Source organism: Lytechinus variegatus, chromosome 4 (assembly GCF_018143015.1).
Source record: "Lytechinus variegatus isolate NC3 chromosome 4, Lvar_3.0, whole genome shotgun sequence".
In the NCBI taxonomy this organism is placed as follows: domain Eukaryota; kingdom Metazoa; phylum Echinodermata; class Echinoidea; order Temnopleuroida; family Toxopneustidae; genus Lytechinus; species Lytechinus variegatus.
Window position 1 is genome coordinate 15,014,303 of NC_054743.1, and position 23,399 is coordinate 15,037,701.

Genomic DNA, 23,399 nt, shown 5'->3' on the forward strand with positions numbered 1-23,399 from the left:
GCTTCGCAGGTGAGACAAAAACTACAAAGTATGAAAGAGATGAGTTTTTAATGACTTTTTGAATGATGGAGACTGTCTAATTATTAGTGGCAGGTCGTTCCAGGATTTTGAAGCCGACACCGTAAAAATTCTGTCATCAGCTAATGTATGAGTTACTGAATATGTGAGGCGAAGGTGATCACTGGCCGATCTAAGAGCTCTAGTCGGTGTATAAAGATTCAAGCTGTTACTGAAATACTGTGGAGCCTGTTTATTCAGTGTTGTGTAGACAATCAAGAGTAATTTGAACGTAATTCTCTGTTTAAAAGGAAGCCAGTGAAGAGAATTAAAGAGTGGTTGGGAAGGATGATCCTGGGAAACCTGTAAAATTAATCATGCTGCCCAATTTCGTAGTCTTCTTTTGAGAGTACAAGGAAAACTTCTTCCTTTCTGTAATTATCACGTTGTTTATATGTGGAGTATTGAAAAACAAAATTCTGACCTTTCTGTTTGGGTTCATGTGACATGCGATCACTTCAATGATAATGGTAATATATGGTATTCATAATGCACAGATATCCATCTCATAAGGTGCGGAACGCGGTTCCTCCATTACCCCGGCTAAACTAGGTTATTTCAGTGCTCACAGTTCTTTTGAGGAATTTCTTCCTGCTGGTATCCACTTAAAGGTAAATTCCAGTTTTGGTAACCATATCAAAATGAGTTCGTACAGAATCCAATGAAATGACCACCAAAGTGTCTGTTTGTATAAATAAAACATATGTGCCAAAGGATTCTGGAAGAAATTGTGTAGTTGCTGAGAAATCAGCGAATAAGCACAGGATTCGGGTCAAGCGTCGGGCCGACATTCAAAGCAATAATAATACACTGTCCCACATACGCTCATCTGTGTTGTTGATCTTCAGTGTGAACATTTTTCAGCGTAGAGTTCAAGATTTCACAAAGTTCAGTTTATGTAACTGTACCAGATCTAGATCCTCGATGATACACTGACGATTAAGCCTGGTTTTACAGACTTTCTCATGAAATCAGTGTTTAATGCAACTACTGGAATTTCTCTTTAATTCACCTCCACCAAGTTTGTTGTCTAACAGAGTATAAAATCATATGTTTGTACTATCAGATTATTTACTTTTTATTATCATCAGTTTATTAAAAAATTTAAAGGAAATTAACTGACAGGAATTATTCAATTCGATTCAATTCAGGTTTATTGCAAAAAAACATGATTGGCAGTCACAGACTGAATTGTACATGTTTACACAATGCCAATATATAACAATAATCAAAATTACTAAGATAAACAATGAATATACAAATCAAAATTACATATAGGCCTATGCAGTTAAAAATGGAGTTAAAATGGAATTTAAAAAATTATTAATGATAACTCACAGAAAAGAAAGTTGGGGGTGTATTCTTAGCATCTCGATCACAAATAAGAAGAATGGTGGCCTGTCTCTTCTTTTCAGCAGCTGTAAAAAAAATTACAAATAAAACATGAGATCAAAATAAATCAAATGAATTCATCTCAAGTAGACAATCATACTAATAAACACCTTTTCATAGTGCAAATGAACATTGAAAAGATCCTTTACCCTAATGAGATATGTGTACTGTCATCATTATTTTTTTTTTTCAAATAAAAAAATTAAATTACTATTTAATAATCTTTGAAACCATGCATCACTGCCAAACCTCAGTATTTGTGCAGAGTAATTTGCACTTGGTAATTAATTTATAACACTAGGGTGGCTGCCCACTTATTTAGAAATTTTCAAATTAATGAACTGGAATCGATATTTAAAGGACAAGTCCACCCCAACAAAAACTTGATTTGAATAAAAAGAGAAAAATTCAACAAGCATAACACTGAAAATTTCATCAAAATCAGATGTAAAATAAGAAAGTTATGACATTTTAAAGTTTCGCTTCATTTCACAAAACAGTTATATGCAGATCTCGGTCGGCATGCAAATGAGGAACTGATGACATCACTCACTCACTATTTCTTTTGTATTTTATTATATGAAATATCTTGATTTTATCGTCATTGTCATGTGAAATGAAATTTCATTCCTCCCTGAACACGTGGAATTCCATTATTTTAACATTTTGTGCTCCAGGCAAGGAGGTCCTAATCATTAAATTCGTAAAATTGAAATATTGTATAATTCAAACAATAAAAAACAAAAGAGATAGTGAGTGAGTAACATCATCAACTCTCTCATTTGGATGTAACTGGCTCGTTCATATAACTGTTTTGTTAAAAATAAGTGAAATTTTGAAATGTCATAACTTTCTTATTTTACATCCGATTTTGATGAAATTTTCAGCATTGTGCCGGTATGATTTTTCTCTATTGATTCAAATCAAGTTTTTGTTGGGGTGGACTTGTCCTTTAAGTAAAGAAAGACAATATGGCATACATGAAGGACAGGAGGATCCACTGGTGTATTCCACTTTGAAGATTTCTCCTTCCTGACTGATGGTCTGAGTGGAGAGTTTTCCTAGAGAGAACTTATCACTGCCGGCCTGAAGACAGACAGCTGACCCCTTACACTCCCCGGACTGGTCAGCTGATAGACCGCACAGCTTCAACTTCATGCTCTTAGCTGATGATGCTACAACCTGGTGGAAATAATAGTTCGATGGATTTTCATTAAAATAATAATAGTTACATTTCTATAGAGCTTATTACACTTTGTTTCTAAGCACTTTACATTGCAATTATTATTACCCCGGTCATCAGATCCTGGCATGCCTGCACATAATGTATGCAATTTCTCCACTTCCTCAGGAGCATTCCAATAAGAGTTCCAAGACTCGATTGCTAGGCATACTACATAGGCTTTCACATTCTACCGGATACCCATTTAACACCTGATAGAGAACTGATAGTCTATCTAAACAGAGGCCTCGTTGTGAAACCAGGAAAGGGAAGTATAGTGAGAGCTTCGTAAGAAAATGCTTTACAAAATTATTAGACATCATTATCCGAGTTTGTTATTAAAACCAGTGTGATTCATCTGAAAGTCCACAAGTCAAAGTAACTCATTCCATAGTGCATAAAATCACGAGTTTGGAAAGAAAGGGGTCATCTTGACAATTATAGTTCTGTGTAACTGAAATTCCAATTCCACTTTAAATTGTGGTCTTTGTATCATTCATATTTCCTCTAATCCATGTTTTTCTTGTTCTTGCACTTTTTCGTGAAGCATATTATAACTTATATGCATCAGTATTATTAATATGATTTGAACTAATTTGTGCAATATTTTGCTACAGGCCCTGTTCGCATTCGAGGGCACAGATGCCATTCTCACCGTCTGATCTTGCTTTGAGAGAGCAGTGAAGTCAAACCTATACTGCAAGGCTGTGTTGAAGAAGGTACAGTCTTGATCACTCTCAGGTGCAGTAGCAGGACACACCACGTTGGTCCCCCAGGTGAACTGATAGATGCAATCTTCGATGAACTCCAAAGTGGGTGTTCCCTGAGGGGGGTAAAGACAACACAGAGAAGATCAAAATTTATGGTTTGGTGTTGGAAGAATACTATCTTTAAAAGATAATCAAGAGTCTTCAATGAACTTAAAAGGTGGATGTGCCCTGAGGGGGTAAAGAACAACACAGAGAAGATCAAGATTTATGGTTTGGTGTTGGAAGAATGGTATCTTTAACAGATAACCATATCGTCCAAATTAAATGTTAGGAGGAGAAGGAACAAAGACTCCAGCTTTTTAAAGCCACAAAGGCACAGCCACTTTGGACAATGCCATTTTAAGAAGTAAATCACTAAATATAGAACTTACATCCTTATTCAGATGCAGTATGTTTATATGCAATCTTATCTTATAATATATACTCATTGCAATGATGAATCATTTCATTTCCTTCTAATCTTTACAACACTTATAACATTTACCATGAAATACAATGTTTGAAATATGCATTGCTGCTTTCCAATAGAGATCAAATGACATTATCAAAAACAAAAATTCACAATCTTGAAACCCCTTTACCTGGGTGACCCCTTGCTTGCAGAAGAACTTGATGACCGATGAAATATTCTTTGTAGCATCCGTGGGACAACGGTCACCCTGTGTGTATGTGATGCCTAGTTTCCCATCTGCACCAATCTTAGGTCCCTCCGAAACTCTTCCAAGATTCTGTAAGGCAACAGTAATTGCAAGGTTAGCTCATGATAGTACACTATTCACCGAAAGGAAATAACAAAGGGGTATTCCACCGGGTTGGCCTCGCATTGGGGTTCACTTGCATTGACATCAAAAGAAGGTATGCCTTGGACCAATCCATGACTAAAGTCCTAGTGGTGGCCTTAGCACCACTTTCGGTATCGAGTTTCAATGTTCACATCTGATGCTAACTGTTCACTCACTGTAAATGGTATTTATGCCCCATACATGTATTTCCATCCAGGTGGTTGTTTCATAAAGCTGTTCGCAAATTACGAGCAACTTTACGGGTGACTGGTGACAGCTTCTTACAAACCGAATCAACACCAATGAAAGTCTGATGTATATCAAACAAGAAAGGGTCAACAGTCATTTGTAAAAACCAACCAGGGATTCAAAACAAGGCTGTTACAACACAGGAGAAGTTTACGGTTCACCATGTGGTTAGTCCCGAAAAGGACTGTTAAATGATGGAGTGATAAAGATGAAAGGCAAGAAAGAGAAAAATGGCATTGCGAAGCATCTTTAGTGATATGACGTCCTGTCATGTTAACATTAATTTTTCAGATACTCACAACAGGGTTTCCACCTTTGACCTGGCAGGCTGCAGAGTTGGGATGACAGGTCAGACCTGGGATAGGGTTCAAAGGTCGGCATAGGTTGATGTAGGCCAAGCTGCCGTCGCCAAGGAGGTTGGTTGCTAAGTGATAACCCTGGTCATTGATTAGGGGTGCAAGACTGATGGTATCTGATCCATTGACCACACTACACTGGATCTATAACAAAGAAATGGTCAGGAAAATGTAAAGATTGATTTCATCTTTTTGTAAGTATATAGTTTTCACTTTTACTAACAACATTAATAATATAACCATCACTGTCATCTTTAACTGTGACTCCTGAATATCATTATTTTTATCATCATCACTGTTGTCATCATCATTATTATTATCACCATAATGATGACCATCATCATCATAATTATCTCCACCATCATCTTCAATATCACCATCATCATCCCACCACCTTCATTTTCTTCATCATTAATATCATCCCATACACCACCTCCAATATCCCTACCAAAATTACTTTGATAACTATCACGATCTCAACCAATGTGGCCATCATTATTACCCCATCACCATCATGAACTCCAGCCAACTTACAAATTTCTCACAGGCCAGGGAAGTATGCCAGGAGAAGTAGTAGGTGCAGTCATCCGATTCTGCGATAAAAACCGGCTCTCCGACCGTATCCTGTTGATGGGGGCATACAAAGTTGATAACACTGCTCCTGTTGAAATGGTTGCTATGGCAGGCATGGCCAAAATCATAGCGCAGGAAGAGGATGCTGTCATCAAAGAAGAGATTCTTGTTGAAGATACCAGCGTTAAAGTGTCGCCCTTGCGTAGCAAGCTCTTCTTGGCAAGATCCTGGAGTTAGGTGAATAGGTTCATTAGGTAGCATATTAGAGATACACTTTAGAATGAGCAAGTTCAATTCAGAAATGTTCTAGACTGTTGATTTACACCATGTGTGGTCAAATTATGGGGAAACAAACAAAATTATGATGAATGATTCTTATGTTAACTGTGTCCACTTGTTGGGTCTCTTATGTTGTAAACCGAGAGGAATTTTTCACTTGCACAGAGCGCACTCACTTTTACTGTAAATAAAATTGAAATGTCAAATTACTTCACCATGGCACCTCGCACTGATATGGACAGAATGTTTTCATCCCCTGTTAGCTTTGGAGATGCTGAAAGTGATTATTCTTCAAGGTTCAAGGTTCCATTTATCATACATGAAGAAGCATTTCACTTACAATTACTATCCAGTTCATTTGTCATATTACATGTAAACAGAGGAACACAGTTTTTAATTGAACATACCTATATTGCTTCCATCACACACTGAGGTAGTAAGAGGATCACAAACGTTGATCACATATTTATGACTATCACTGCCCATGACGATGTATCCATCTTGCTTCTTCAAGGAGTTAAAGTCAAACCGGAATCCTGGAATAAGAAAAATGAGAATCAGGAAAAAGTACTGACAGTGAAAAACAACTATCAAGGTATCTCATTGGCTGAGGGCATAAAAGCCTGTAAAAATCTTTGACAAAACTTTTCATTAAACCCTGCAATGGTGTCTCAATATTTTCCAAAATAGGAAACAACAAAAATCGTAAAAATCCATTATTCATTCAAAAACTGCATTTTTTAGTGGAAATGAAGGAAAATTCATACTGTTCCTTTATTCGTCTGCTTAAAAATTTTATTGCAGAACGAAAACATAAACATTTTTTAATTTCCAAATATCTAACAACTATTAATTAATATATACAAAATGTACAAAATACAGGCCAAATTAATGATAAATTTCACAAATACTTCATTTTCATCTTATTGATAACATAGTAGCATCTTTATTTTTATCAAATTGAACTTTTTTTAAAATCTCCTACCTGAAATAGGATTCATAGCAGTGCAATCCCCAGTAGGTTTGTCGGTATGTTCTGTTATATCACATGCATAGTTGCTCAACCAAAGGAAATGATATTCACAGTCACCGTCAACGTGGTCAAACATAGGAGCTGTACCCTGTTTGGAGGGGAAGATATAATTAAATTTTTAGCATCAACTTTCATGCAAACTGACATCAATCATGCAATTACGGCATAAAGTACAAGTAAACAAATAGCAGGCCTAACCGTACACAAACCTTTCAAATGAGAAAACCAAAAACAAAGGTTTTCCTAATGCACAATAATCAAATACGTGTAAAAAGATTTTCATAGAAGGGCATGATTAGCCACAGATTTCTTATCACACTATATGTTGATGACTTTCCATTTTTTTCATTCCTTTAAAATAAGGTCAAGTAAGTAATTGTTCAACCAATAACTACATTAATTTATCAATCAATCATCTGATAAAGCAATCAAAGAATCAATCATTTACTAAATAGAAATTCTGATAAATCAATCAATCATTTAATTAGGCAATCAATCAATCATTGTATCAGTTAACAAATCAACACACAAGATCAATAAGTCCAATTTGAATCTCACATGGTACTTACCACTGAGTTCTTATCACACTGTATGTGAATGACAGTACTACGCTTCCTTCCTGTTCCATCAGGGCAAGCATGTCCAGAATTATAGCGTAGAACAAGATGACCATTCTCCATCGTTGGACCTTGACCAACCTCACCTAAACTGATGTAACTGCAAAAAATACAGAAAGGAGAAGCTTCTGTAAGTCCAATTGTCACAGTAGGGTTTTATGCAAAAACACATTACAATTGTAATATTCATTTCATCTTCCATGAGATCTTCGGGGGTTTGAAAAAAGTTATTGAAATCGACTGCAAATTATAAAATTGACAATATTAATTTAACTAAAACAAATTAATTCATACCATTACCTCCAAGAACCAAACCAATGATAAAGACTTCTGGGACCTGAAATGATGTCCAATTGGTTGAGGAAAAAAATAGTTTCTTCCTGGATAGCTATTAAACACATTTTGATATGCAATGTGTAGAGAATTCTGTGTATGTTTACATCATGGATAAAATAGACTGTTACCTTTTCTTCCCATTGGAATCAACAGTTTGGAGACATGAAGCAGCATTGCTTGGACAGAATTCTCCTGAAACATGGAAACATAAATAGGGTAACTATTAATGAATATGGGTTTTAGACTGCAAGACCATCATTATCTTCCTCTTTATCCTCCTTCTCATATACAGTACATGTACAATGACATTATTCTTATGCCCCTCCTCCTCCTCATCAGCAGCAGCATCATCATCATTATCATTATTTGTATGCTGCTCCTGATCATTATCATCAGCAACATACTATTCATCCCCTTCCTCCTTCTATACATTGCCATAATCATTACAAGTAACATGAACAACAATATCACAATGTCATCACATAACGGATGTGTTGGCTCAGTTGGTAGAGCGTCCGTCTCAAAACTGGGAGGTCGGGAGTTCAAACCCCAGCTGGGTCTAACCAAAAGACGTTAAAAGATATGAGTTGCTACTACCCTGTTTGCATTCAACAATTTAAGGGATACAGTAATGTCAATCTGGTGCTGCACAGTGGCTGCCGGGCCCATGATCATTTGGGCAAAATGAATTTTCAGAGTATTTCTTTTTCAGAGTATTTCTATTTCAGATATCTATTTCGTAATATAAAAAATGGATTTCATTTTTCATCACCATTAATGTCTATATCATCAGTATCCCCCTCCTCCTCCTTATCATAATAATAATCACCACCACTATCACCACCATCACCACCACCATCACCACCACCAACACAACCACCACCATCATCACCACATCAACTACAATCACCATCACCACCACCACCACCACCATCACCACCACCACCATCATCACCACCACCACCATCATCACCACCACCACCACCATCATCACCACCACCACCATCACCACCACCACCATCATCACCACCACCACCATCATCACCACCACCACCACCATCATCACCACCACCACCACCACCACCCTCACCACCACCACCACCATCACAACCACCACCACCATCATCACCACCACCCTCACCACCATCATCACCACCACCACCATCATCACCACCACCATCACCATCACCACCACCACCATCCGTCCTCACCTTGTGCCCCTTTCCTGTGCCACAGTGATCTGCACACGTTGATATAGTAAGCATCGCCATCCACACTATTCCCATCAGCATGCACTCTGTAATTATCCGTCATCTTCGAGAGCGGGGCGAGGTCATACTGATGCTCTCCATCCCTATAGCTGCACTCCACCACCTTGAAAGGGGGCAGGCAAGGGGCGTGGCCCACTCAAACACATATGTACAATCAGAGGTCTCCTGGATGTAGTGGGGTTCTCCATTACCTGACAGAGAAGAACAGAAATTTGTCATTGTGTTTCAATTTGTTGTTTTCATTACACTTTAAATGCATAAATGGTGATAGTTTCTTAATCAATAACCCAAAGGAAGCTGCTCCCTTCAAACAACACCTCCCCCCCCCCCTGCTCTCCGCGATCTCTCCTGCATGCTAGCACATGAACAATCTTTGGTCTCTTGAGTTAAAGCATTTCATTCAATTTCAATTTCAATTTATTCAACCATAAAAATATCAATAAACAAATCATACAGTGTACATAATATTATGCAATAGAAATTACAAAATATGGCTAGGACCATAAAAAAGCAAACTGCTTGTAGCGAATGGCCCAAAAAGACAAAAAAGTATCAACTCAATTTGCAAATACAAAAACATAAAATTGTAGTTTCCTACCCCCCCCCCCCCAAAAAAAAAGCAAACTTCATCTGCAGACATATTCCCAAATACATTCACACTCACAAACCCTGACAATGTTATAAACTTTTCATCAAATTATTTATATTTAAAGGTAGACTTCCAGAAGTCGCACACATTTCATGTCTTAATTGCAACATTGCATCACTCTGATTCAATGTTGATTTACTATTAATTTCATTGAAAATGAGATATGGGCAATTCCGTAAAATAATAGCAATGACAATAATAGCTGGATTTATATAGGGCTTTTTGAAGAATAAGAATCACAGCTATTATTACCCTGGCTATCACTTCTTCTGCAACTCTCATTGCATTTAAGGAATTATTGCTGCCGGTTACCCATTAACTTCAGCCTTTTTTTATCTTTTTTGACACCGACTTTTCTCAATTCTTATTTTCCATCCACAAACTACTCAAGCCATGACAATTTGAGAACATTGCAAACATTCATATGAACTAAAACTGAGACAGATCATTTCAGGGAGGTCCCACACATAGTGGGTCAGTGGAGCGTTTCATGAAAGGACTTGTCGGACGTTTTATCCGACAAGTCCCATTTTACCCCACAGTTAGTAACAGAACCTCTCAGCCAATCAGAATCAAGGAAAGATGTCAGATCTGACAACTTGTCAGACAAAAATGTTGATGAAACGGTCCCCAGATGCACACACTATACAGTTTCATCTGATTGGCCAAGAGCAAATTAGTCCGTGAAAACCACTCCAATGATACATTCTCAAGTCTCACCACATACACATGAAACCAGTCTTGCCTGTAAATTAAGTCATGTACTATACTATACTATAAGAACTATACACCGGTAAATTGTTGGACCACTATACCAATATGTGTTAAGGATAACATTTTACTTTCAAATTCTTCTAACTTTTTTTATTCTTACGTATAGCCTCACAACTTCATGTTTTTACCTCTTTCATAATGTTTGAACCTTCTTTTCTTCTGACTTTCTGCTCCACTTCTTCCCTTCACTCCCCCCCCCCTCTCTCTCTATCTGCCTCTCCTTCCCTCTCTCTTACCTTTCCAAAATTCCACAACACAAGTAGTTTTCAATACCATACTTTATCTGTATTATTTATTTTGTAATTATCTGTGTTATTGTTTGAATATTTTTTTGTGTCTTTGTTACCTTGTGAATACATCCCAATTCGGCCTTAGCCGTGATGATGTCTTGATTTTTATTAATAAACCATTTATCTATCTATCTAACTCACAACTGATTACTTTTTCCTATCATGGATCAAGGTGTGACTCACCATTTACATTTTCATCACAATAAAAGTTGATAGCAGTTGATCTTTGGTAGACATTATGACATACTGAGCCAGTGGTGTAGTTCAGCTTCAAAACTCCATTAGCATAGACCAAATTCTTGTTGAAAACACCTGCATGATACAACAAAATGTTCACATATTAAATCACTTTGATTCAATTTCATAAATACACTTGTACAATACAAACAAAATTCTCATATGAAACAAAATCTCATGATATTGTCACCTATACATAGACGCATGTAGGAGATTGCGTGTCTGATGATATAATGAATGCGCAAGTAAAATCATTTTCAATTTTCTTTGAAAAATTACTCTTTATGGAATGTGAATCACACGATATAAAATGAGCTGCTTCCATGTGATGCCATAAAATAAGAACTTTCAAGATTTATAACTCTTCTTTGAGAGATTTCCAACAAATATTTATCACTATGTTTCTTTCATTTTCATTCTTTTATTAAAATAATCTCAATATAAAGTGAACTTTCTTTATAATGTGTGACAATCGCCATAGACTGAAGTGAATTTTGGGCAATTTCTTTTTAATTCACTGAATACAGTCATAATCATTACCATGGTTACCCTAACAAAAACTCACCCGCATTCTTAAAGGTTCCATCTTGCAGTTTTTGGCAAGCCCCAACACCGTCAGTGGCGGCACACTCTCCCATCTTGGTCAATAGAGGGCCACAAACATTAATAGTGTATTCATGCTCTGTGGAAGTCACAGTGTAGTCATGTGTTTTGTTGTAGAGTGAGGAGAGGTTAAATTGGAAACCAAATTCTGGAACTTGGACAGAGCAGTTGCCTCCAGTGACCCTCTACAAAAGTGATTTTAGAGAAGAAGGAAGAAACATATATTTATGTTTATTCATCAACTCAACAAATTTAAATGATGAAAAACATTCATCTTCTTCATTTAAAACTTTTTAATCATGAAATATGATTTTCAACTATTTTATAACAGCAAAATATGTACATGAAACATTATTATCTATTGGTAGTTCATCTAAATTTTCACTAATGACCTTTCATTTATTTCATTGTGATTGGCAGATTTCAAAGCAAGATATTATGTAAGCATGCCTTACATAGCAGGATGCAGAAATTGCATAGACCAGGTGACTAGAAATAGCACACTCAGTTTTTGTTGCATTTCTACTTTGTATGCATCAGCATGTTGTTATAACAATGTACTTGGCCAACTAGTTGGTGGATGCATTGGGGGTTTTTACGTGGATTTAGTGAAAACACATTTCAAAAGAATATATGAATAATCAAGAAATCAAATATGGTGCTTATCTCATTAGATATTAGAACACCATGTCACTTTAGTACAAATGACTTTCTGCTGATCATGCAAAGAATGGAGGAGCCGTGGTGTAGTGGTTCTGACTCTCGCCTTGTAAACAGAGCGTCGTGTGTTCGAATCCCACCGCGGTCTGGCGTCCTTTGGCAAGGCGTAAATCCACACTTTGCCACTCTCGACCCAGGTGCTAAATGGGTACCCGGTAGGATGTGAAAGTCATAATAGCTTGTCCAGTACTGTGTGCGCCTCACTGGCGACTGACTGGAATACTCCCCAGGGAGTGGAGGATGTGCACTCATTGTGTGCGGGAATGACTGATTGAATCCGATGACCGGGGTAATAATATATCTGTAAAGCGCTTAGACACGTCGTTCCGATGGATTAAGCGCTATATAAAAGCGGATTATTATTTTTTAACTACAAACTGGCTTATTTGAAAAAAAGGGAATCTTTATATGAAATAAATGACAAGCCATGTGGTTAAAAGATACGATTGAGCATAAGATACATATTATCTTATATATTATGAGGGTTGTGGGTTCGAATCCCAACCATGGCGTAATCTTCAGCAAGAAATTGATCCACAATGTGCTGCACTCAACCCAGGTGAGGTAAATGGGTACCTGGCAGGAATTTATTCCTTGAAACGCAGCACGCATAACAGCTGCACTGCTAAAGCCAGGGTAATTATGCTGCATATACTGTAGAGCGCTTAGAGACTTCTGACAAAGTAAGTATTAAGCACTATATAAGCAAGTATAATAATTATTATCTTTGTAGGTATCAAACAAGGTAAATGTACTAAGTAATTATATCAATAAATATGATTTACAATGCACCAAACCGAATGTGGAGACTTTCCGAGACTCCAAATATACATGCAATACCATTCCAGCTCCAAACACAAGAAGTATAGAAGTAGACTGGTGATCAATTTATCACCCTATACTGATACTAACCTCTAATGGACAAGCTGCAGGTGTTTCCCAAGAGAAGATGTACTCACACTCTGATGACTCAGTCTGGAACACAGGTGACCCCTACAGAACATAATACAGGGTAATTAAGGAAAGAAACAAATGTGTGATTCCTTGATTTATCAATTTTTTTTGTACCCAGCCCATCCGGTAAACTGCCGATTCTTCTATTGCCAACTCGTCCAATCATCATATGGTCTACCTTCATTTAGTCTAATGCCAGTCCATCCAACATGTCGTCTAACAGCCATTGGGTCAAATAATTACTTTGTCTAATAACCAGTTCATCTGTGACCATTTCATCCAAAACCAGTTGGTCTAATACCCATTTTCTTTTCGTTCATTTCCCCCAATTATCACTTAATCCAATTAGACCAAATGTTCAATCGACTTTAAGGCTATTGGATTAACTGGTTATTAAACGAAATGGTGCATGGACCTAATTGCAATCAGACCATGTGGATAGTAGTGGACAAACAAATGATAATATACAAATTGGTAATTAGACAGATTGGCATTAGACCAATTTGAAATAAACCGCCCATCCACCTAAATTTTTCTCCATATCCAGCTAACAAATTTAATGATCATCAAAGATCCAAAAGAATGGTGTTAAAATCATAGCCATAGTGTGAATTTCATTCAGCAAGAAATTAAAGCACACTGTGCAGCAGTGCCACACGTATGCTGCACTCGCCCCACGTGAGGTGAATGGGTACCTGGCAAATTTCAAATTTTCTTGAATGCATTCAATGCTTGCAACAGAAGCTGGAGCAAATATAAGAGTAATGCATGCCTCTGGGGAGCATTTTGTGAAACCAATATTCGAGATTTTCATTCACCATTGGTTATAACTACTGAATATTCTTCAATATGACTGGTTCCAAAAAAATTATTTGGTGAAAATCACTTTTTGTAGGCTTGCCAACATTTGAAAATGAAAAAAGAAATGAGTCCTCATCGCGCGGCTCGAATTTTTCTGCTAGATGTCAGGTGTGTCTTCCTCACTTTTTTTAATCAAGACATGTTTAGCAATCTTGTAATTAACGATTGAGAAATTACTAGTGTTGAAACACTATATTACTCTTACACACATCCATACCCTACCACACAAATACATATTTGGGCTGATTTACTTTTTAACTTCAATAAATGGAAAAATGGAGTACTCCTCCTTTTGGGTGATAAAGAATTTTAAAATGGGGTAACTCCTGGAAAAAAGGAATAGCTGGCAGAATAGAAAAGTTATAGAACAGCAATGCTAAATAAATGTTCCCTCTATCTTTACAAAGTCATATGGTGAGCGTGCTTTTACTCATGCCTCTGCTGTCCTCTGGAATGCTTTACCTAATTCAATGAGATATCAAAGTGATTTATGTACATTCAGGAGATCCCTTAAAACATATCTATTCAATGCATAAGATACCAACTTTGAACTAATGGTCCAATATAAATATCTTGATTACTTTATTCTTACCTTACACTATTTCTTCTTTAAGTGCATAGGAACATGCTATGCAATGTGTGATGCGCTATACAAGAACTGAGCATTATTATGTCTATTTTAATCGTTCATCATACTCACAGGTGTATCCGAGCATTCAAAGTTGATGCGTGTGCTGCGATGGTACTTGCCGTGACAGATGTCACCGTTCACATATCGCAGACTAAGGGTTCCATCTACTGCCGCTTCGGGCATGGCTTGGACGTAACCCATGTTGAATGCACTATTATCACTCTCACTGATCTGACACGCACCAATTGGTCCACCTTAGGAGGGGGAAAGAGAGTTGACAAACATGTTTTAAAGCCACTAATGTATTGTATGCCCGAGACTCTTTGAACAGTGCCTGTTCGCCTGTTCGCTCTTGGAATTATTTACTTTAAATGAATGTAATAAAAAGAAACCTAAAAGAAAACCAAGTTGAGGCACTTTTCATGGGTTTTATTTCAATAATTTACCAGTTATATTCATACTGTAGTATTGTACTAAGTTTTTTTTTTACAACCAAACACTTAATAAATGCTACATTTCATTTCATCTATATATAAGTGTTTTAAAAGTGTTTTTATCCCTTCTTTCTATGGTCAAGATTTGTTTTTTATCTTATACAGCCATCTTAAAACACACTGACAATTTAGATAAAATAAACTAACTGATCCAATACAAATATAACTGAAAATATCAGCATATATGCTATCATATTATATTTCAAAATCATACACCACATGTTTATTGTGATTTCAGCTTCTTCTTCAATTTCATATTTAATGTTATCTATGAATAAATTTATATTGTGCCATAATTTGAGGTCCATTCTGTTTGAACATGTTACCTGGGCATGAACTAGTTGCAGGATCCCCCTTGTTGATCGGCCTGCAGACATTAATATGATAGCTTAACCCATGGTGGTTCGGCCTTGTGTCCACCGCCTCCCAGTTCCCAGAATCCTTTGCAAGAGGTGAAAGGTCATACTGGTTTCCATTCCTATCGGATATAAGGCAATCCACAGACTCTGGGAGACAGGCGAGCGGCGTCTCAAAGTTAAAGATGTAACGAGAGCCCTCTTTCCTGACGAAGACTGGGCTCGCGGAAGCTAGTGAGGCGTTGCGACGACACAGGAAGGATATCACCGTTGAGGGGTTCTTAGCTGAAAATAATCAGAGATATTCAGGGATAAAGGTGTGTCGATGCAGCAGATTGGATAAGTAAAATACTGGTACTTATATTAGTATTTGAGACCAGCATAACTCGATGCTCACCCACCACCAAACATTGTAAGAATACAGCATTTCATATATACAATGGCCATATACTGATGTCTAGTTTAGATAATTTCATTGTCTAATTTTGCAATTAAACTATGGAAGCCAAATCAAATAAAAAATTTTTGTCTTCATTTGGCTCTTCATCATGCTTTCACGGTGAAGGAAACTATTTTCGTCATTATTCCAAGACGTAGAGGTGCCGTGGCCGAGTGGTCTAAGGCGACTGGCTATACATGGAAAGTCCAGGGTTCGATCCCCGGCCACGGCACATATGCCCGTGAGCAAAGCTATATGCATTATGCATTATAAAATGCTATATGCATTATTGGTAACTAGGTGTGCACTTGTTTAAAAAAAAATTATTCCAAGACTATTATGAATGATGTGACTAACAAACAGGCAGACAAATTGAATCTTATTATATTATGAATGATATTAATGTCACACTTGGCTTTCCATAGTTAAACAACTTTAGATAAAAATTCAAAATGAACACAAGTTCAGAAAACAATTAATGGAAGTGGATGGTAGACTTACCTGTCTCTGGATCAAAGGTTCCTCCGGTGTACTCTAGCGTTAGCAGGCCCTCATCAGAGAAGATGGGTGTGGCTGATGCGTTGCCTAGCGACAAGGTGGATGTGAGACATGACCCTGAACCAGCAGGGCATGTTGGGACACCTTTGCAGACGTTTATCTGAAAGATATCAATTTTTATTAGTATATTGGTCTTGTAGTATTCTTATATAATAACATTCCACTTTTATATAGTGCCTAAGACGTTACCCAAGTCATTGGATGTATGCACTTTCTCCACTCCCTGAGGAGCATTCCAAAAGAGTTTTCACACTCAGTTCTTCTCCTCCTCCTCTCCCTCCATCTCCTTCTTCTTATTCTCATTATCATTCTCTGTATACAAACACTTTTGGTGTGGGCGGAAAGAGAAAACTACCCCCTATTCAACGTCTCTTTGAGGATTCATCCCTTTATGTGGCATACTCATCCACATTGAATACTTGAATAACAGAACAAAACATTGAAACCCGTCAAACTTGAAGGACAAGTCCAACCCAACAAAAACTTGATTTGAATAAGATGAGAAAAATTCAACAAGCATAACACTGAAAATTTCATCAAAATCGGATGTAAAATAAGAAAGTTATGACATTTTAAAGTTTCGCTTCATTTCACAAAACAGTTATATGCACATCTCGGTCGGTATGCAAATGAGGGAACTGATGACATCACTAACTCACTATTTCTTTTGTATTTTATTATATGAAATATTTTGATTTTCTCGTCATTGTCATGTGAAATGAAGTTTCATTCCTCTCTGAACATGTGGAATTCCATTATTTTAACATTTTGTGCTTCAGGCAAGGAGGTCCTAATCATCAAATTCAAAAAATTGAAATATTGTAGAATTCAAACAATAAAAAACAAAAGAAATAGTTAAGTGAGTGACATCATCGACTCTCTCATTTGGATGTATCTGGCTCGTTCATATAACTTTTTTGTTGAAAATAAGCGAAACTTTGAAATGTCATAACTTGCTTATTTTACATCCGAGTTTGATGAAATTTTCAGCATTGTGCTCGTCTGATTTTTCTCTATTGAGTCAAATCAACAATTTTCTGAGGTGGACTTGAGCTTTAATGATACTTCATACACCATCAAATGCATACAGGAGTTGTGGGCAAATATTGAGCTACTGTATATTCACCCCCCTCCCCTTGTGGTTTACACTAATAGATACATATACCTTGAATACTTGGTTGTCTGGACCAAATACTTGATATCCGTCTTCTTTGATGAGCCGCTGAAGATTAAAGACATAATCTGAATTTGAGTCCCTCACTGTGCAATTCTCCCCCGTTGACACGCCAATGGGACAGGCCGCCTCTGTCTCCCATAGGAAACTGTATGTGCAGGAATCTACTACTTCCAGCAAGCGAGGGGTGCTAGCCTGTATAAATCAGAGGTGGAATAAAAAGCAAGAAACATATGTCATTACTCCTTTCTTATCACAGTTTTAATCAAATTAAAAAGGTGTGTCATTATTGCACCATACCCATTTCAAGGACTGCATGTACATGTGCTTCAACTCATTACCTTCAAAAAAAGTACAACTAAAATTAAAATGTCTCTGGATAGGACGTGACATGTCGTAAAAATGCAATTCACGTGCAGCTAACAAGTTTCACACTTTTAATTACAATATCTACTTATGGATTTGATACTTGAGTGCATGATTTGAACTACATCAAAATTTGTCAAAGAAAATCAAACTTTAAGAATACTTGTGCATAGAAATGACCAGTCAATGGACATTGTAATAACAAATAACAATGAACCTTACATGTAGATGTGATTTCATTATCCTTACTATTTGAAGAGGTACCCTCAAGACTGATAAATAGGAAAACTTCTCGCATATGACGTTACAAATCAAATAATTAAAATCCTAATAACTTTTTTGTTCTTTGATGGATTTTTCTTAAATCTTCGGCAATAATCTTTTATTATTTTTCTATTTTTACAATAAACTTTTTGTCAGGGTGAACTTCCCCTTTAATGCTCCCCCTTTGTCCTATAGGCAGGTGTATTGCATTAATCAATCCTTGTTACAAAATATCCTCAAAAACTATTGAAAGGAATATGTTTATTTTGGCCATTTGAAAGAAATAGATATGAAAGAGTGTTTAGTAATCAAACTAAAGAATGTATTAATGTAAAGAATGTGGAGCGTTGTGGCCTAGTGGATTAGATTTCGGACTTTTTGAAACAGAGGGTCGTGGGTTCGAATCCCAGCCATGGTGTAATTTCCTTCAGCAAGTAATTCGTCCACCTTGTGCTGCACTCGACCCAGGTGAGGTAAGTGGGTACCTGGCAGGAATTTATTCCTTGAAATGCCACCGCACTGTAAATGGCTGCGGGGCTAAAGCCAGGGTAATAATATCCAATGAAGCGCATAGGGAAGCATTTGGCAGTGATATGCGCTATATAAGCATGTTGGTATTATTACTACCCACCAGTGTTCCTTTATTACATGCAAAGTGTATATGACTGGTAATCCTTTTGTTTGGTCCACACTCGCTTCCATTTTCATACGTCAACAAAAGATGGCCGCTGCTCTCAATCGTAGGTGGTGATACGGGTATACCCAAGTTTGCTATCGATTCAGTTTCAGTTATTTGTTGCTGTAAAGATGGAAAAGAAAAAGAAAAAACAGAATAATGTACTGATTAGGGATTCCCCTGTACATTCCCAGACTTAATAAGCTATGCTGAGGTCTCAACATTGACAAAAACTACATATGTGTATCTCACTTTCATGAATTGATTCTTGGTACATGATTCAAAAATATTTGCAAATACCTAATGCCCGAATGGTCTAATTCCCACAAGGCCAGGTAATTAGATTTACTCTGTCAAATAAAAATTTGGTTCATTAACAGTTCATCTAATTACGTAGAGTAAGGGGGTTAGATCAATATCCAAGTGGATATTAGATGAAACGGGTAGAGCTTAACTGGAAATTAGATTACACGGTAAATAGGCTAAATGACAATTAGACCAGGGCCCTGTTGTACAAAGACTTATGATTGATCGGATCAATCATAACTCCATGGAAATCCATCAGTTTCACAATTTTTTCTACAAAAAAATTTGCACAATGTCCTTTTTATACAAAGAGAAGCGCAGTGAATTTTCAAGAAAACAATGAATGCAGGAATATACATCACAGCTAGAAAATATTTTGAACAAACATGCATGATAGATGTTGACATTGCTGGCCGTCCATAGTTGCGATTGATCGCATCAATCGTAACTCTTTGTACAACAGGGCCCTGATGGTTAGTAGACGAACTAGTTGTAAACAACTAGGATTTTACCATGTGGGATGAAGCCAAATGGATAGTCGCCCAAGTAGTTAAAGATCAAGTGGCAATCTAAATGACATACTCACATCTGTCTGAGTAAATCCTGTCTGACACACTCCAGCAAAGGCGCCACATAGCTTAATAGGATTGATGGGTCTGCAGACATTGATGTAATACTTCTTACGATTCGCTGCATCCCTCTCATCAACAAACGACCAGTTCTCCTCTTCTAAAGCTTTTGAAAGACTGTAAAGGGGCATGATTTGCAAAATTTAGACAGAGGATATATTTTGACATAACATATTTGAATTCATTTCCAAAGCACAAAATAATATCCTATTTCCATAAATGTTCTATGACAGTTCATAATTTGAGTAATTCAGGAATATAAATTCTATTCAAACTAGCTGTATCATTTTGTCTTTTATATAATTGGTTTCTCAAACATTACTACCCAGTGTAAAGTCCTAAAGGGGGATTGGGAAGGCAGAAAATAGATGGACAAATAATCTGGCATAATGTACAGGAATATCAACTGACCAAAACTCATGTGCTTGACTACATCCACAAGACATGGTTGGGGTTGGATTAACATGCAGGGATGCCAGTAGGTTTTACTCACTGGGTCAGAAAAGAAGCAAGAACATATTTTAAGTCCCTTAAGTGCTGTATAATATAAAGCCCAGAAAAATCCTGAAATGTAATGTTGTCATGGCCAAAAATCAAGCAAAAGTCCACAGAATGACGTCTCTGCCCCAAGGGACAAATCACGATTAAGGAACCAGGAATATCCTCACCTTGAAAGGTCATATTGCCCGCTGTTGGATTCATCCGTCACCACACACTCAATGGGCTGCTGGGGGCAGGCATACTTGGTGTTCCATCGGAAGAAATAAGTGGCATTGTTCTCCTGGAAGAACTGTGGTGTTCCCACACCTGCATCAGCGTCACATAGGAAGGCAATCTCAGTCTAGAGGGGAAGAGAAGAAATTAAAAATTTATATAAACATTGCCTTAGCAGAACATGCCTAGCCAAAACTGATTTGGCAAAAGGTCATGATAGTTAAAGACTAGTTCACTCTTAAAAACTGATAGTTCTTGTGCTCTGGTAAAACTTTCACAGGGTTTTACCTGTTCATGACATTATTTATCCCCCTCCCCCCAAGAAACACTAAGGTTTATTACTACATAAAGTTGTAAAATGCATATTCTCTTCTGATATACTTACATTTACATATCATGAATAACAAAATATGCATCGAGTTGGATTCTTGTTTCTCACACAAGCTTTCACAGCTAATTATCAAAGTTCATCAGTAAGAAGCAACAGATTACCACTCAACTCTACATCGTGGAAGCGCAGTGGTGTAGCGGTTCTGACTCTCACCTTGTAATCAGAGGGTCGTGTGTTCGAATCCCACCATGGCCTAGTGCCCTTTGGCAAGGCGTCAATCCACACATTGCCACTCTCACCCAGGTGCTAATTGGGTACCGGTAGGAAACAACCGTCATTGTGGTTGGTTTAGCAAGTGTGCGCCTAACAGGCTGCTTGAAATGCTATTAATCCAGTGACCGGGTAATAATAATTGTGAAGCGCTTTGAACAGTCATAGATTGATAAAGCACTATATAAATGCAATTATTTATAAAGTACCATGAAAATTATTTTCATACCATTCTTGGTTTGCCAGGTCCATTGTTTGAGTTGTAAGGTTTGCCGTTGAGGTATGTCAGCTTGATGATACCATCAAAGTAGCCCAGTGATGTGTTGGTCTGCCCAAGGATGTAGGATGTACCACTCCTAGAACAAAAAGATAATAAGGTATCACCAAATGGGTTTTATATGTGCTTCCTTCCCTCTATAGTTCCTCTGACTTGACAATCTGTATTTTGAGCAGTCTTTAATAATTAAAAAGAAAATACAATCACTTTTGATAATCATCAACTACAAAACTCTTATATAGAAAGTGTTTAATTAAATCAAGAGTTTTAAAAGATGCAGGTCAAAACTTAGTATACTTTGACGATTTGACATGAAACTCTTTGCAACCATTGTCATTGTGTGCAAGACATACCATAATATAGTAACTAAATTGTTTTTACAGGCACATGACCAACTTTGGAAGCCCCTTTCACAACTCCAACAGATTAGGGTTAACAAGCACTTTTCTGACATGCTTAAGTTTTTTTTCCCCTGATAGATGTTGGCTTAGGACTAATAAAAAAACAAGTGCATGTAGGCAAGGTGTGCTTCTGATTTTTATTTTCTGCAATGGACCCCAGCCCCTTGGACATGCAGATGTCAATTTTCGCAACTTATCAATCATTTACTCCCTTACAAATGAATAATAACAAAGTTTATCATAGTAGCATGCATGAGGATGAGAAAAATTACATAAACAATCTCATTTCATATTTTATGCTTCTGGAAAGGGAAACTTCTAACTAGAAATTTCTTGACCTAGATTACAACTCTTCCTGTCCCACTAATAACAGCATATTGCAGAGAAACCTACCCATCTTTCCTGGCCTGGCAAGCTGCTGCATGAGGTAAGGTATGACTTGCATCATTACAAGGACTCAGTTTAATATCACTGCAGACATTGATGTAGTAATCATACTCTCCAGCAGAAATATTGTAATGCCCGTCTGGTTTAGAGAGTGGACTCAGATCAAAAGACACACCTGAAAAAAGAAAAGATGTAAAAAAAAGTAACAAAATATAGAGATATCAAGGTAAGTACACCTACTAACAACAAATGCAATAATGATAAATAGCAATTAACATCATTGGAAAGTTTAGAGGTTACAAAAGGGAAAACACTTTGAATAACTGTCTTTTTTTAATGCTCACATCAACATATCTTTTGAAAAATATATGACAAAGAAACATTCAAACTGATAATAGCAAATAATGAATAGTTTCATCATGACCATCATCATCAACATTATCATCATAGTCATCATCAATGTTACCGTCACCTACCACTAAGCATAAATTTGGGGAATATCATGATTGCAAGTTCTTACCATGATTCAGATTCATTTTCAAGTACTGTATGTATTCAAATGACACTACCTGTAAGTTGGTGTGTGTACAGTCCCATATGTACAAATTTGTATAAGGTTTGATTTCTAAGGTATGGTATGAAACAAAGGTAGACTAACCTGCATCATCATCAAACACCCTACAGTCTGTTCCCCATTTACTAGCCAAAGGACAAGCAGCTGCTGTATGCCACTCCATGTCATACTGACATTCATCTTCTGATTTACGCACCAGGATGGGGGCGCTCTCCAAGTCACCTGACGAGAATCAAGGAAGTGTATCATATAATCATTATCAAATTTAAAATATATGTGTGTGTTTGAAAAAAAGAACAGAAGAAATCAGATTTTTTTTAATTGATTGGTTGTACAGAAAATGTAAACTTCCAACAAGTGTAATTTGAGAACTTTAGTTATCTAAAGTACCTAAGATTTTGTGAATAAATAACCAGAATGATAGGACAATATTTAGATATAATTCAGCCATCTCACGCTTGGAATATGGAATTTTTTTGTTCTTAAGGATTTTACAAAATTAGCATCAGGGCCCCTTCCGACAAAGA

At 36.9% G+C, this 23,399-nt stretch overlaps 1 protein-coding gene across 1 annotated transcript in view; it reads right to left on the reverse strand.

Moving 5' to 3' along the window:
* The window catches only part of LOC121413470 (cation-independent mannose-6-phosphate receptor-like), a 71,784-nt gene that overhangs the window by 20,253 nt on the left and 28,132 nt on the right, over positions 1-23,399 (reverse strand). Inside the window, 25 exon segments of the mRNA XM_041606293.1 lie at positions 1,396-1,475; positions 2,430-2,631; positions 3,327-3,494; positions 4,023-4,169; positions 4,772-4,972; positions 5,363-5,628; positions 6,088-6,216; positions 6,666-6,801; positions 7,283-7,430; positions 7,795-7,858; positions 8,878-9,051; positions 9,054-9,128; positions 10,834-10,962; positions 11,453-11,675; positions 13,123-13,203; positions 14,726-14,910; positions 15,477-15,791; positions 16,447-16,603; positions 17,669-17,872; positions 18,939-19,106; positions 19,876-20,035; positions 20,587-20,759; positions 21,463-21,589; positions 22,305-22,473; positions 22,957-23,094. Of these exon segments, the coding sequence (XP_041462227.1) occupies positions 1,396-1,475; positions 2,430-2,631; positions 3,327-3,494; positions 4,023-4,169; positions 4,772-4,972; positions 5,363-5,628; positions 6,088-6,216; positions 6,666-6,801; positions 7,283-7,430; positions 7,795-7,858; positions 8,878-9,051; positions 9,054-9,128; positions 10,834-10,962; positions 11,453-11,675; positions 13,123-13,203; positions 14,726-14,910; positions 15,477-15,791; positions 16,447-16,603; positions 17,669-17,872; positions 18,939-19,106; positions 19,876-20,035; positions 20,587-20,759; positions 21,463-21,589; positions 22,305-22,473; positions 22,957-23,094 (4,019 nt within the window).